At 44.4% G+C, this 15,975-nt stretch overlaps 1 protein-coding gene across 8 annotated transcripts in view; it reads right to left on the bottom strand.

Moving 5' to 3' along the window:
* The window catches only part of HHAT (hedgehog acyltransferase), a 352,361-nt gene that overhangs the window by 174,890 nt on the left and 161,496 nt on the right, over positions 1-15,975 (bottom strand). For all 8 annotated transcript variants that reach the window (XR_009730102.1, XR_009730101.1, XM_061383599.1 and 5 more), the window contains one exon: positions 4,452-4,487. Coding sequence is in view for 6 of the 8 variants with exons in the window: in XM_061383599.1 (XP_061239583.1) it covers positions 4,452-4,487 (36 nt within the window). In the remaining 2 variants the exon portion in view is untranslated. The remainder of the gene's footprint in view (positions 1-4,451; positions 4,488-15,975) is intronic.

Consider the following 15,975-nt stretch of genomic DNA (forward strand, 5'->3'; position numbering starts at 1 on the left):
TGGGCCCACAGCAGTGAAAGCATCAAATCATAACCACTGGATCACCGGGGAAGTCCCAGTATTTAAGTTAGACTCTTATTTGAAATATGTATTAAAATGGATTAAATAGCTAAATAATACAGAAAGCAAGAAGAAAACACGGTGAACATTTTTCTGCTTTTTACATGCACAAGCATAGGAGTAATTGTTTAAAAAACAAAACCCCTGACAAATTTCATCTTTCAGACAATATGTAAGAAGGATGTTTTGAGATTTTCCTTTAAAAGTCACGAGAGCGTCTTGTGTCACTTAAAATGATTCCCCTATCTGAGGTACTTAGAAGGGGGGAGGTGGGTAGATACAAAGCAAATCCAGTATATCTTTCATAAAAGGGGTGGGGCTGGCTACAGTTATGGGTAAAATGAAACAGCAAGAATCAAACCAAACATCACTAATCAATTCTACTTTCTTGCCAAAACTTAACTAAGCTAAATTTAAACAAGTCATCCTGTTACCTATTTAAAATCAAAGAGCAACTTTCTTCTGTGTTTCTTTTCCTAGATTGGCCACTTTTCCCCTTTTTCTTTGGTAGCATCACATTAAGAACCCTAGCTAATGCTCTTCTGAGAATATTCTTCGGTGATTTGTGACTACTGTTTCCAGGAAGTCTTCCCTTTGGTTTCCATAAGATGCAGAAGGATTGAGTGCACAGAATTTTCCCACAGTCATCATAAAACGCCAACACCAGAAATGCTCACATTTCATTAACTGTGACAGCTCCTTCCTGCCCCACAGCCCAGTGAAACACACCAACAACTTAAAAGGAAACATATCCTTCCCTGCAGTTGCCTAGGTTGAGATCACAGATAGGGCTCTTGGCTTTGTGGAAATTGATGTCATTCCAGAGAAGCTGACATTGCTTCCATCAACGTAAAAGATGAAGCTGATTAATTTCAGGCATGCTGCAGTTTCTTTCCTGCCAAACCCTAAGCATTCAATACAGCCTGACAACCCAGAGTACATGTTAAGAGTTACTTGGAGTCAATAATTGCAGTTAATTAAAAAAAAAAAGTCTATGCCAATTTCTCCAACATGTCCTCTTTTTAGAAATGGAAATATATTTTCTTCTCTTGGTCATCACAGACTGAGAAGGATTCCTGGAGTATTAACCACCCCCATCCCCCTTATTCTTCTAATCCTCTAGGGATCTCTCTATTGATACATCAATCTCTCCATTGATATGCCAAGGCCCTCTGAGGTCACTAAATCACCATTCAAGGCTTCCCTTCCTCATTGCCCTGGCAATTATGTGCTGCTCCTCTCCACCCAACTGAAACCACTTTCTTAAGTCTAAAGGGCACTTAAGACCTTCTGCCGGCTAAATGTTCCTCCAATTAAAAAGGAAAAACAAAATCCCCCTGCAAACCACCCTCTCCACCAGCTGCCTGGTCTTTCTGTCCTCCCCATCACAGCTTAACCTTTAAAAAGGGTTGTGGCTGCCATTCCCCCACCTCCTGCTTTCATCTCTTCAACCCAGCTTCCACACTGACATGCTGATGAAACAGTTCTCACTAAAGGGCCCAAGTCCCCAAGTTCTAAGTCCCCAGCAGGTCTGCGATCTGCACCCCACCCTCACCTGCAACATGGGAGCAGAAAGGATCCACTTTCTAAAGACAGCTGGAAATAAAGGGGTAACACCCCCCACACCATCCTGGAATTCCTAGGAGATGGAGAAACGACTATTTCCCTCAACCAGCTCCCCCACCCACACCCTGTCCCACCCCATCCCCAAGCTGGGAGGAGGCCAGAGGAAGTCCAGGGAAACAGCAAATGAGCCAAGATGGCGGTGGTCAGGCTCTCTCACCGCCCCCCCAAGGCCTCTCGCTCCACGTTTTGTAAATACACGGTCACGTGACAGCTGAGATCACTTAGAGCACCACGCATGTCTCTCACGATGTATCCGCTCGGCCATGGACCACTTTTGCTCTGTAAACGTGTATAAGCCCCATCTGAGAAGGCCCTTTTGCTGCCGTACCACCATTAGAGAATAAACTTGTCTGCAGTTCCTACCACCCCTTGAGTTTTCTTCCGGCTTCCCAGCTCAAGCCTTGCCACCCTGGGTTCTGTGAACGTGAGATACAGCAAGACAGGAAGAGATTTAGAATCCTTAGGCTCTTGGCTTAGTGGGGAGTGCTGACACGTGCTGGGAGGTGGCTGAGGTGATGAAGAGACTTCATCCAGAGACTGGGCAGGCCTCCCAGAAGGAGAGACTGACCTCTTACTCGCCAAGTGGATAACCACAGGCGTGTTGGTTTGTTCTGCCCAGGCCAGAGGAAAGGAAAGGAAAACTGCAGGAAGACGGCAGGGCAGAAAGAAGCCCCAGTTCTGCTTGGTTCTCAGAACAACGGATTAAGGTGACTCATTGAGCATCTTACTAGCACTCACACAAAAGGGCCTTCTGCCAGTCAGGGGATCCCAACGCCAATTACATTAGAGTCACTTAACCACTCCCTCTGCCTCCTCCCCTAACACGGGAGATATGGTTGGCGCCCAGAAAAAGGACGGAGAGGAGGGGTCCCAGAAGCGGACCACCCCTCCTCCTCACTTCGGGTTGCTCAAACCACAAGGCTGGCAAGCAATGAGCTGAGGGAAAGCTTTAAATCAAATGTCTCCCTTTCTCACCATGGAATTCCCAGAAATAACCAAGTGGCACGTGGTAGGCTTAATAATTATTCGTTAAATAAACAGCTTCTTGTAATCCTCACCTTCCAGTCCTTTCTGCTTCATTTCATGCATTTACTCCTTCAGTCACCCCTACACAAATTGAAGGGTCGATTCTCTATATAACTGAATTATGAAAAGGGAATTAAGATGTGTTCCCAGCCCTCAAGAAAGTTGCCGAGTACAAACTTGCAGGCACCACAGCACTCGTGTGAACAGTAGTATGGGAGTAACGCGGAGCACCAAAGACATTGACTCAAAAGATCCAATCTACTCCCTGAAGTTCGTTCAGGCAGCTTTTATGATGGGTTTAGATACAGAATTCTCATGCCTGCCTTTCCTGACCACTGACCCTTTATCCCTCCTGCTAAAACACATTTACCCTTGATGTATCATGGGTAAGAGTTTACACACAACCTTCCGTGTATGAGAGCCTGGAGAAAGCCAGGATAATCCATATTCCCCAGGCCAAGGAATTTCACTGTGCAATTTCACTGCACAGCCTTGGATAAGGACGTAGAGAAAGGACAAGGTAGCCATGGCCCCTCTTGGGACACCACCATATGCAATCTAGCACAGAGGAAATGCTGCTGTTTTAGGATCCAGGTGATGCCAAAGATGTATATTTCTCCTCAGAGAGCATCTTACCCACAAGGAGATGGCCGTGCCTCGCAGAGAACTGAACCACTGTTAACATCTACCCAGAAATAATCACGTGTGATTTACAAGACTGTTTATTAGTGGACTCTAAGAATTAATTAGCATTTAGAGCCAAACAGTTGCAGAAAGGAAATCACTCTACATGATTCCTGGTTTCCTTGTAATCTTCAGCTTATAGTCCTTCCGCAACCATTATTGCTTTCCACATATATTTTTGATAGGTACATTTAATGATCATTTCCCAGCATTATTAGAATAATAAATACATGCTCAGTATAATGAAAATCTAGAAAGTATAACAAAGTTTATAGCAGGAAAAATATGCATATTCTTAGCAACTCTGTTAATATTCTGGTATGTTTCCACTTAGCCTCTGTTTAATAACTATTTGGAATTAACACACCCCATAAGTCAACTCAGCTAACAAATCACCAATATACTAGGATATAAACTGCTATGTGTAATCTCTTTGAATTATGAACAAAGTTGGTGTCTTAATGACTGTAAAGAACCAGCTGCTGTTTGGTCACATCCTACTCTTGGCAACCCCATGGACTGTAGCCCGCCAGGCTCCTCTGGCCATGGAATTCTCCAAACACGAAAACTAGAGTGAGTTGCCATTTCCTCCTCCACGAGGTCTTCCTGACCCAGGGACTGAATCCACATCTCCTGCATTGGTGGGTGAGTTATTTACCACTGAGCCACCTGGGAAGCTCAAAAGAACCAGTAGATTCCGTTTTTAAAAAGCTTAAATTCAGTGGAGGGAAGACTGGTCAAGACGGTTGTTTAATGTATGAATGCAGGCTGGCTCTCTTCACTTTTCTATTTGTCTTTGCAGCAGCGCAATAGTTAGGTAACTACCGTTTCAGATATAAATCCCTTTGATTGTTTAAAGAGGCTGGCTACTCTTGTGTAACTCTGGGAGGCATGCACACACACACACACAAATAACAGTGCTGGCAGTGTTTTCCTGACAACTACACAGTTGCCATTATTCACCAAGATATTTAACAAGGGCTTTATTTTCATCTCAGGATTCCATAATAGACAGGCTATGCCAATGATATCTAAAATTAAAATTATTGGCTTACCTAACCAAGAAATCATGTAGTCCAACGTCAAAATGCCTGTGGAAGGAAGACAAAGAGAAGCATATCAATAGGAGATAGTCACAGCAGTGGTGGAGTTGACGAAATAGCCATCATTTACATTCGCAGCATGGGGAACACACGGGTTACTCCATGATAGTGATTCTTGCCAGGGTATGTCCTCTGGGGCAGCCATGGCCTCAGGCTCTGGGAACTTGCTGAAAATGCAAATTCTCAGCCCACCCCCACACACCAACTGTGAAGTTCTGGGGATGAGGCCCAGCAATCAGATTTACCGAGCCTGCCAGGTGATTCTAATGCAGTCGCTCACTGCTCTACCATAGCAAAACGGTCAGGACAGGGCTAACCTCCTCCTCTTAAGAGTCCAGAAGAGTGGATTTCACCACTTTTCAAAAAAAAAAAAAAAAAGGAGTTCTTTTATAATACTAGCTGTCTCATTTACTCAAAAATTAATAAAGTTATGGTTTAAAAACAGCAAACCCCCCTGGCCAAAGGGAAGACAGGGGTGGGGAATGGTCAATTCTAGGCCTCCATCTCCGCCCAGCCCGAGTCCCTGGAGCTTCTTCATAGGAGAGCACCACCCGGCCCCATCCGGGTCTGCTCTAGCAGGGAAGGGAGAACGTGTGTCCATGCTGGCCACTGTGCTTGGGCCTCACACCGGCATCCAGCAGGCCCGGGGACTGTCCCCCTAGCATCCGGGTCTACCCTAGCCCTGACCCTAAAACATCTCAGCTCACCCCCCTGACATATAATACTAAATACAATTTCTTGTGGGATACCTTTAAATGACAAGATGCTTTCCAGCATCTGTTTACAGACCAAAGACACGGGGTAGGTGAGGAGAGAGAAACAAAGCCAAAATATCAGATACTTCAGTTACTGTGTGACTCACCGGAAATATTTCTATAATTCAGAGAAAATCAAAGTCAAGATACCTAAATTCCATTTACTCATAAGTCTCTGAACAGAGCTCTAGAGGGAGATATACCTGCAGGGAGAGCTGATTTGTTTCAGCTGATTTTATACTGACCTGGATGAGATCAATTCCTATAATTATATTTAACATAGATTTAACAACAATAACAAACAGAAATGCTCCCTCCTCTCAACCAAAACCAAGGCTACGTTGTTCAGCCACGTAGGTAAAATCTTGACATGATGGACAGTGATTGTAAATTTGCCAGAACTGCGAGGTAGTAGTGTGTATGCATTAAAACAAAGATTTTGGTTTTTCAATTATACCACCTACAGAAAGCAATGGACTGTGCTGCAGGAAGCAGAGAATGGAACAGACACAGAAGGAATCCCAGAGACCCCCAGAACAGAGCTGGGGGAGGGGAGAAGCCCCCGAAGGAATAATGAAAAACCTAATAATATTCATAGGAATTATCATTTATCTAGAAGGTGGCAACTACTGTGTTCATTGCTCACAGACACATGTGGTAGTCAGGGAGGTAGGTACTGGCGTCTCTATTTCTGGTGAAGGAACTACAGTTCAGAGGCTAAGTAACCGGTGCAAAGCTCACAGCTAGGAGACGATGAAGCTGGGAGTCAAACTGAGCCCTAAAAGCCTGGAGTTACTTGCTCCTCCCACTAAAATCACGGGCTCTCGCTGCCTCTCATGATTACTAATTGAAAAGGGCTGTTGATTTGAAGTACCTGCTCCCTTTCCACCTCCACCTGATTTCAGTTTCTCCCAACGTGGCTGCCCTACCCCAAGTAAGCCCACCTGCCTTGCTCCCTTTAGCTCTGCAGGCACTGTCTACCTGCTTGGGTCTTAGAGTCAGCCAGGCTCTGGAAAGTTATGTCAATGCTCCAGACTCCAGCTTCCCCACTGGGGAGAACAGAGGTCCTTTATCACAGGGATGGAGAAGGGAGTGGCAACCCAATCCAATATTCTTGCCCGGAGAATCCCATGGACAGAGGAGTCTGGCAGGCTACAGTCCATGGGGTCGCAGAGTCGGACACGACTGAGCAACTAACACTTACTCATCGGGAGGTTATGAGAATTCAGTGATAAAACAGATACAGGGCTGAGCACAGTGCCTGATGCATCAAGAGTACTCAATGAATAGTACTCTCCTTCCCTCCAATTTTTTAGAGTTGTTTTAATGGAAGCCCCATTCCCAATAACTCGGCAGGAGAAGTCAAATTAAAAATGGACATAAAAGGAAATGGCAACCCCCTCCAGTACTCTTGCCTGGAGAATCACATGGACAGAGGAGCCCGGCAGGCTACAGTCCATGGGGTTGCAAAGAGTTGGACATGACTGAAGCGACTTAGCATGCAGGCATAAGCAGCACTCTGTGCATTCCCTCTTTTAATCTTTACAACCACACTGCAAAAGAGGTCCCTATTTTGTAAAACTGCCTGTCCTTATCCCCAGCCACCTAGCTGGCAAACTGCTGAGTCGAGACCTAGCTTAAAGCACCAGATGCCAAAGTGCGTGTTTTTCCCTTCATGTATCCAGCCACTGACTCATTTAACAAATATTTACCTTCTGCCTACAGTGTGCCAGGTGGTGGAAATTTAGTAATGCACGGCACGTAACCTTGCTTCAAGGAGAGCGGAGCCTCGTGAAGAGGTGGCAGAGTCAACAATGATTCAATACAGTGTGATCGACATCAAACACCGCCTCCCTCGGCGGATGGCAAACTCTGTAAGGGCAAGAACCCAAGGCAGCCACAAAGCAGATTCTCAACAAATAACTGTTGGTGAATCGGAGACAAGCTGGCACCTGGGACCCTTTACTGCAGTGCTTGCACCTGGACAAACGTCTCCTTGAGCAACAGGATACAAAGATGCTATAACGGATTTAAAATAAATGTGTGCATGGCCAGTTGGGACCGATTATGAAAAAGATAGAAAAAGGCCAAAACCCAATTGTCCCTTCTGAGGTGCCTGGAGCAAAAGGAGGGTCCTGTGCATGATCCCCTGCACAGAGCATCACAGGGGGCTGGGCAGACCATCCAAGCCACTCCTCCAGCCCGAACCATGGATCCACCCCAACGCTCACTCCATTTAAGGGACCAGCTGGCCCCTCCTTGGGAGTAAGCAAGCGAACCTGTTACTTGTTTTCCTTCCATCATGATGCAGCAGGAGTCGAAACAACACCCTTTCCGAATTTCTAATCTGGCCTCTTCAATTTCTATTCATTAGAGTCCAAGAATCCGGGTGGGTAACAAATCAACCTGTGACTGACATGCTGTAATAAGGCACCAACGCCTCTGTCTCTGCCCTGGCTCTTAGTACATGACACTGCAGATAGCAGATGCTCAAAAGTAATTACTTAACACACCAAGTATAACCTGTAAATACGTAAAATAAATACCCACAGATAGAAGTGGGGCTTCTCTCCTGAAATAAGATACCTACCAAACTGTAGTACAATTATTCTGATCTCCTTTGGAGAAAGTAATCTCTCACAGCTACCTCCTCACAATAAACCAAGACTTCTTTATGAGGGTACGTAAGAAGCAGTGATCCTGCGCATATTATTCTTGATTCTTTCTGGAAAGTAAAAACAGGAAATCTTCTGTGTGTGTGATGTGGACATTCTTGTTGTCTGAACTCCAATGGACAGCAGGAGCAGCTTGAGAGAGGAAAGGGAACTGTGGGGCAAGCTACAGTATCCTAGCAAGGCGGGAGTTCCTCATTACAAGGTGAGTTCAAGGATGGACTCAGAGAGTGTGCAGAGGAGACTGAACCATCAGATAGAAAACCGGAATGAATGAACTTAAAGCTGCCACCTAGCCTCAGGCTTTTGACTCCTTGTTTCAGTCACTTTCAGGAAGCATCTCTAAGTATTCAGTCACATCCATAGCAGCAGCTCATGTCTGATAACCATCAGCGAATCAGACTGAGCTTGGGCTAATGCCTCCAGGAGGCAGTGATCAAGACCATCCCCAAGAAAAAGAAATCCAAAAAGGTAAAATCGTTGTCTGAGGAGGCCTTACAAATAGCTGTGAAAAGAAGAGAAGCGAAAGGCAAAGGAGAAAAGGAAAGATGTACTCATTTGAAAGCAGACTTTCAAAGAATAGCAAGGAGAGATAAGAAAGCCTTCCTCAGTGATCAATGCAAAGAAATAGAGGAAAATAATAGAATGGGAAAGACTAGAGACTTCTTCAAGAAAATTAGAGATACCAAGGGAACATTTCATGCAAAGATGGGCTCGATAAATGACAGAAATGGTATGGACCTGACAGAAGATATTAAGAAGAGGTGGCAAGAATACACAGAAGAACTGTACAAAAAGGTCCTCATGACCCAGATAACCATGATGGTGTGATCACTCACCTAGAGCCAGACATCCTGGAATTTGAAGTCACATAGGCCTTAGAAAGCATCACTATGAACAAAGCTAGTGGAGGTGATGGAATTCCAGTTGAGCTATTTCAAATCCTGAAAGATGATGCTGTGAAAGTGCTGCACTCAATATGCCAGCAAATTTGGAAAACTCAGCAGTGGCCACAGGACTGGAAAAGGTCAATTTTCATTCCAATCCCAAAGAAAGGCAATGCCAAAGAGTGCTCAAACTACCACAGAACTGCACTCATCTCACACACTAGTAAAGTAATGCTCAAAATTCTCCAAGCCAGGCTTCAACAGTACGTGAACCATGAACTTCCAGATGTTCAAGCTGGATTTAGAAAAGGCAGAGGAACCGGAGATCAAATTGCCAACATCCACTGGATCATCGAAAAAGCAAGAGAGTTCCAGAAAAACATCTATTTCTGCTTTATTGACTATGCCAAAGCCTTTGACTGTGTGGATCACAACAAACTGTGGAAAATTCTTAAAGACACGGGAATACCAAACCATATGACCTGACTTTTGAGAAATCTGTATGCAGGTCAGGAAGCAACAGTTAGAACTGGACATGGAACAACAGACTGTTTCAAATCAGGAAAGGGTACATCAAGGCTGTATACTGTCACCCTGCTTATTTAACTTCTATGCAGAGTACACCATGAGAAACGCTGGGCTGGAAGAAACACAAGCTGGAATCAAGATTGCCGGGAGAAATATCAATAACCTTAGATATGCAGATGACACCACCCTTATGGCAGAAAGTGAAGACCTAAAGAGCCTCTTGATGAAAGTGAAAGAGGAGAGTGAATAAGTTGGCTTAAAACTGAACATTCAGAAAACTAAGATCATGGCATCTGGTTCCATCACTTCATGGGAAATAGATGGGGAAACAATGGAAACAGTGAGAGACTTTATTTTCTTGGGCTCCAAAATCACTGCAGATGGTGACTGCAGCCATGAAATTAAAAGACACTTGCTCCTTGGAAGGAAAGTTATGACCAACCTAGACAGCATATTAAAAAGCAGAGATATTACTTCGCTGACAAAGGTCCATCTAGTCAAAGCTATGTTGTTTCATCAGTCAAGTACAGATGTGAGAGTTGGACCATGAAGAAGGATGAGCACCAAAGAATTCGTGCTTTTGAACTGTGGTGTTGGAGAAGACTCCTGAGAGTCCCTTGGACTGCAAGGAGATCCAACCAGTCAATCCTAAAGGAAATCAACCCTGAATATTCATTGGAAGGACTGATGCTGAAGCTGAAGCCTCATTACTTTGGCCACCTGATGTGAAGAGCTGACTCACTGGAAAAGACCCTGATGCTGGGAAAGACTGAAGGCTAAAGCAGAAGGGGGCAGCAGAGGATGAGATGGTTGGAGAACATCACTGACTCAATGGATATGAATGTGAACAAACTCCGGGAGACTGTGAAGGACAGAGGAGGCTGGCATGGTGTAGTCAGACATGACTTAGCAACTGAACAGCAGCAACAACAACCTGCCAGAGTGGTGGTGCCCTCACGCTTACTCACAGAGCACCTGCTCTGAGAAAGGAGGCGTCGGGCCTTCACAGCATGTCCGTGACAGAACTCAGGCCAGAGCCCACAGTTAGATCCAGAATCGATTCTACTCTGATAGGCTGTCTGCCTTTAGGGGGCCTGGTCCTTCCTCCCAGGCTGATCCTGACTGTTTAGGATCTAGGAATTAAAAAAAAAAAAAAACAGTGAACTGTGGCCAGAAGCTGCAAATGTCCTATAATCAGCGAGGTATGTTTTAGAATCTCTGTTGTCATGGCCAGTTAGCATGACATAGGTGGGGCAGTATTTGGTGATATACCATGTTCAGATCTCAATCCTTCCCTTGTTTTCTTCAATGTACAACCCTTATGGTTTTTCACCTCCAGACTTGTTTATCCCCTAAGTGGACTGCCAAAGTATAGCTGTCACATTCCTATCTGGGAAGTCTGAAGACTGATGTAGAGAGTTGGGGCAAACATTAAATCAAATCACCAGGAGAATAAAGTTTATACCTATGCTCAAGAAGCCCTGGTTAGTTCTGGCTGGGCTATCTAATTTAATGTCAAAGAGTGGAAAAGGCCTTAAAGTTTATCTGCTCTAACCTCCTCACTTGACAGATTCGGAAAGACAGGATAAGGAAGATGAAATAATTTGAACCGCAACTATACAACTAGCAGCAGAGCTGAGTCTAACAGTCCAGGTCTCCTAGAGACCCAGTTCTTTATTCAAATGTCACAATACTGCCTTCCTCTCAGCCTCAATCAATGTCTTTGTTTTCTGAGAATGCCCAGGACACAATACTTAGAACAGGTTTCTTGCTGACACATATAATAACTGGCATCAGGTCATGCCATCTCCATCGCCATCTGTAAAAGCCATGTATATAGTCTGCAGCATGCCATTCCCTGACTTTCTCATGTTTTTCCATAGTCTGGTCCCATCTGGATCTAGCCTGCCTATCAATCTGAGATTCAGAGCCTGCACAGTCAAGAATAAAAAGTGTTGCAGGGAAAACAGGAAAAAGTAAAAGTGAACCAGTCAGACCCCAGTTGGCAGCCAAAACATATTTGCTGAAATACAGTTTGATGGAAGGTAGAACATGAGAACTGTAGTCTTGGGAGGACATAGTCTCCAAAACAAACAGAGTGAAAGCTGCTGCTGGGTTTTCACACAACAGCTCTTCATTGCATCAGACATGTGTGTTCACCATCAGATTATCAGGGAGCAAATTCTGGGGAAATAGCCCCAAAGCCTGGAGATTTGGACATCTCACACTGGTGGAGAAAGACAAAGAGAGAATGCACAGTGCCAGGCCAAGATGGCTCAGGAGTGAGCCTTTCCTAACTAGAGTAGAAACCATAGCCCACTAGATGCGGAACTAGAAACCAAGGTGTGAACTCTAGTTCTCCCACTTAGTGGTATTTGATCTTGGGCAAAAAAATAAATCATCCTTGCAGGTCTCAGTTTCCTTCCCTGTGGCACGGGGATCCAAAAAGGAACAAACCCAGCAGTTACAAGTGGTTCACAGACATCCTACAAATGTTCAAGATTATTTTCTCTCCTCCTCCGACTTTATTATGTTCCTAAAAACTCTTCCCCAAACTGCATTAATGCTATAGTCATTCATTTATCCCACAAATATTTACAGAGCCCGTTCCAAATGTCATGAACTGCAACAGATGCTTAGGATACAACAGTGAACAAGAAAGCTAAGTTCCTACCCCAGTGTACATTCTAGAAGCAGGGCCTTTATCCAATATGTGACTTGAAAACATTTTCTCACAGTCTGTAGCTTGTCTTTTTATTTTCTTAAAATTGTCTTTTGAAGCACAAAAGTTTTGAATTCTTCTTCAAAGTCCAGCTCATCAATGTTTCTTTTACGGATCATGCTTTCAGTGTTAGTCTCTAAGGTATCTGAAAGTTAACTTTTGCACATGGCGTGAGGTAGGGATCTAAGCTCATCGTGCTTTTCACGTCTTCACGTAAAAATACCTATGAGACACATTTGCCAGCGTGAAGGTCCTCGGCAGCTTGGACCAGTGTAGTCTCACTAAGTGACTGAAGTGGAAGTCAAGCCAGAGTGAAGAATGAATGGGAAGGAGAGGAAGCAGGGACAGTGGGTACAATTAACTCTGATGTTGTGTACACAGTGTGGTTCTGAAGGAGAGGAGGCAGGAGAGTAGCTTTAGAAAGATGAGACAAATGAGGTGGTTTTGTTTGTTTCTCCAGGGGTAAATTTTCCACTGTGACAGGTGATGTGTGCAGAAGCCTGCAGAGTTAGTAGAGGGAGGCCTTTTACCAGAGTATGAGACAAAGGCATCTGCTGAGAAAAAAAAATGGGTAAGAGTTATGTGGTAGACGTTTGCTGCTTCTGTTTGCTTGCCTGTTTATTTTGAGGGGAGGTCTGACATCCCTCGGGGACTCACCTCTCACCCACTGTGTCCGGTGCTAGTGAGACAGTTAGTCCCTGTTCCCACTTTCCTGAGAAGGATAAGAAGGACACCCAGACTAAGCCAGTAGGATTCCTATTTTCAGGATTATATTTCAAATGTAGGTAGCAAAAAGGAAAGAAAAAAGAATTGAGGCTGATTCACCCCAGATGGTGCTGTCTGATATGTCCATAACACTTTTTTGATGTGGCTATAACAAATTCTGTCAAAAAAGCAAATATCTGCTGCTTTGTTCTATTCTATTTTTTGCACACAAGTCCTTATCTATTAAAATAATCATAAATAATGTCTCAATAGAGATTTACATTTACAAAGCACTGTCAGACAATTCTTAACAAACTGCAAGGAAAGTAGAGCTTGTATATTAGGCCCATTTTCTAGCTAAGGAAGCCAACACAGGGTATCTAACAGGACCCATGCCACAGGCTCAATAAATACGTGAACGAATAAACAAATACAAGGATGAAGGTTAAAAGACTTGCTTACAATGACTTAATTAGGAAGGGACCCAATTTCAACTTGAACTCAGATCTCATTAAAAACTCAGAGCTTTCTAAGTAACACATATTGTAAATCATATGAGATACGCCTATCAAAAGATTATGTTTGTAATTTCTAGACTAGGACAAATTTTGTTTTTATTCTTAAGAAAAATACAATATAGGCTTTGGGAACCTGAAACACAGTAATGCGTGAGTGCTTTAATAGCGGATATTAGTTCTGAGGTAGGACTATGGACGAGGGAGTCCCCTCACATTAATAAGGGTAAAGCACCTACTGATGGGATGCACAGGGCCTTGTGGAAAAAAAAAACAACAAAACACAGTGTCTAGCAGCTCAGGAAAGAAGTGTTTACATTATGACAGCAGGTGAGGCCAGGAAGGGCTTCCCAGAGGAGGTAATATTCTAGCCGGGTTTTGTGGGATAAATAGAAATTGGCTAGTAGGGGTGGGAAGTGCTCTCTAGGGAGCATGTCAATTCCAAAGTATTTAGACTCCTCTCCCTGGAAGCCAGTTGCTAGAACCCTCACAGGATATCACTATGGATTGGAATCTAAAATATTGCTGAGTAAGAAGAGAGCTGGCTCCAGAGCCACTGGAGATGATGATAATTGTACTCTTCTTTCTGCAAGGCAGCACGTGCAGTGATGATGCCCAGAACGCAACAAGAAGCAGCAAGATAAAGGAGAGAAATCATATCCCTGATGGAATATCCCTGCTGATACAGCTCAACTGATCTTTCTGCCCAGGCTGCCCCTGACAACACAACTACTGAATTATCTCCAAAAAGAGAATGAGAACCTCTGACCTTTGCCTTTTATTCCCCATTAGGAAAGATTATACAGAGACAGGGGCCTCAGCTTCCAATTTGTAAAGTAAACTGGACCCAAGATACTCAGTGTTTTAGGAACCTCGATAAAGTAGGTCAGGCCTCAGAAGGTTGGGATTGGGAACTAGACAATTTAAAAAGTCAATACTTATCCCCTAAATGCCACCAAAACACAGGAATTTAACACAGAGCAAATGTTAACACAGTCTTAAAAGCTGAAGTCTTCTCTGTATGTGTACGTGTACATCTGATTGAAATCTCCTTCCACCACACAGCATTTCTCTTGTGGATACAACGTTACAATGAGTGATTACTCATGCCACGTGCTTGATGAAGCTGTTCATTATGGCTGCATAATGAAAAACTGCATCACATGATTGTCAACGATCTCGTTTCACTCCTTGGGACAGTCACCCACTTGGTTCTGCCACTCTTAGTAATCTAAGGCCAATAGGTCTGAAAAGAAGTAAGACCCAAGTGTGTTTGGTGGGGTGAGGGACACAGGTTCTTCTTTATACCAAAACAGAAGATTCATTATCATAATTGGAATTTCAAAGAAACTGGTCATTATACCTAAAAATGATGTTTGATAAATTTGATATTAGTGTCATTCTCACTACTTTGTACCCTTTCCCTCTTCAGTCTTATTTTCATACTAATTACATATGGGAACTTGGATACGAATGCCCCTTTGGCATTTATTTCCTCCTTGACTGTCCAAGATAAAACCAGGGTTTTAAAACAATGAGTCCCCAAGTCTCTGCAGCCTCTCTCATGTTAATGACTAGCAAATTTCATAGCCTCTCCTTAGGCATCTCTTTTACCTACATGGCTCCAACTAATCAAAGAGAGCACGGCTATTTTTCCTTCTGTAACTTTCTAACAAATTCTCTTCATTGAAATTCAGAAGGAAAAAAAAAAAGAGGCTACAAAGTAGCATCTGTCAAAGGGAAGCCAGCATACACAGGTGGAGGGAGTGCTGTGTAGGGAGTGGGGAGCGGAGCGCAGACACGCACAGGCGAGGAGGGCGCGTTGCAGGGCTGCATCACAGTGCAAGGCTTGAGGCTTGAAGCAGCGGGACACAGATGTTTCACCCAAACCAGACAGGACATACTGCCTGGGGCTGACCAGCCCTGCAGAGCCAGCAAGGAAAAGTCAAGAGACAGCAAGGCAGAGCGCCCATGCACACCAAAGCTCTGGACTTTCCATAGACCATCAGGCAAACATTTGCTTTTGCTTCCCAAAGTTATAATGCCAAAGCCAGGTCCATGGGCCAAACCGACAGCAACTTCATTGGCGGTCCTTTGTTTAGCGTTCTGGAGGTAACCAAGCAGGACCCTATGGAAGCTTCCAGGGACAGAGCCTCCCTGCCTCATATCCTCTGCTTTAGTTCCTCTCTGAAGCACCTAGGTAACTATATCTGGTGCACATTTCCTGAGCTGTTTTACAGACATGTAAAAGCCCCACAGAATGGAAACTAAATACTTGATGACCATGAGCATAGAGCCTCCAGGTCTACTGGAGCCTCAAGACTGATAATGTTATTAACCCCTGTGACACTGCCCTGTCACCTCACCATTTACCAATCAGAGAATTGTGCAGGAGCTCATCACAGGACCTAGAACTCCCCTACCCTCAGCTGGCCTTTAAAAATGCTTTGCTAAGGACTTCCCTGGTGGCTCAGTGATAAAGAATCCACCTGCCAACGCAGGAGACATGGCTTCAGTCCCAGGTCAGGAAAGATCCCACATGCCAGGGAGCACCCAAGTCTGTGCGCCACAACTACTGAGCCTGTGCTCTAGGGCCCGGAGCCCCAACTGCTCAAGCCCGAGCGCACCCCACTAGAGTGCTCAGCAACAAGAGAAGCCACGGCAATGAGAAGCCCGCGCACTGTGACTAGAG

The sequence above is a fragment of the Bos javanicus genome, chromosome 16 (assembly GCF_032452875.1).
Source record: "Bos javanicus breed banteng chromosome 16, ARS-OSU_banteng_1.0, whole genome shotgun sequence".
In the NCBI taxonomy this organism is placed as follows: domain Eukaryota; kingdom Metazoa; phylum Chordata; class Mammalia; order Artiodactyla; family Bovidae; genus Bos; species Bos javanicus.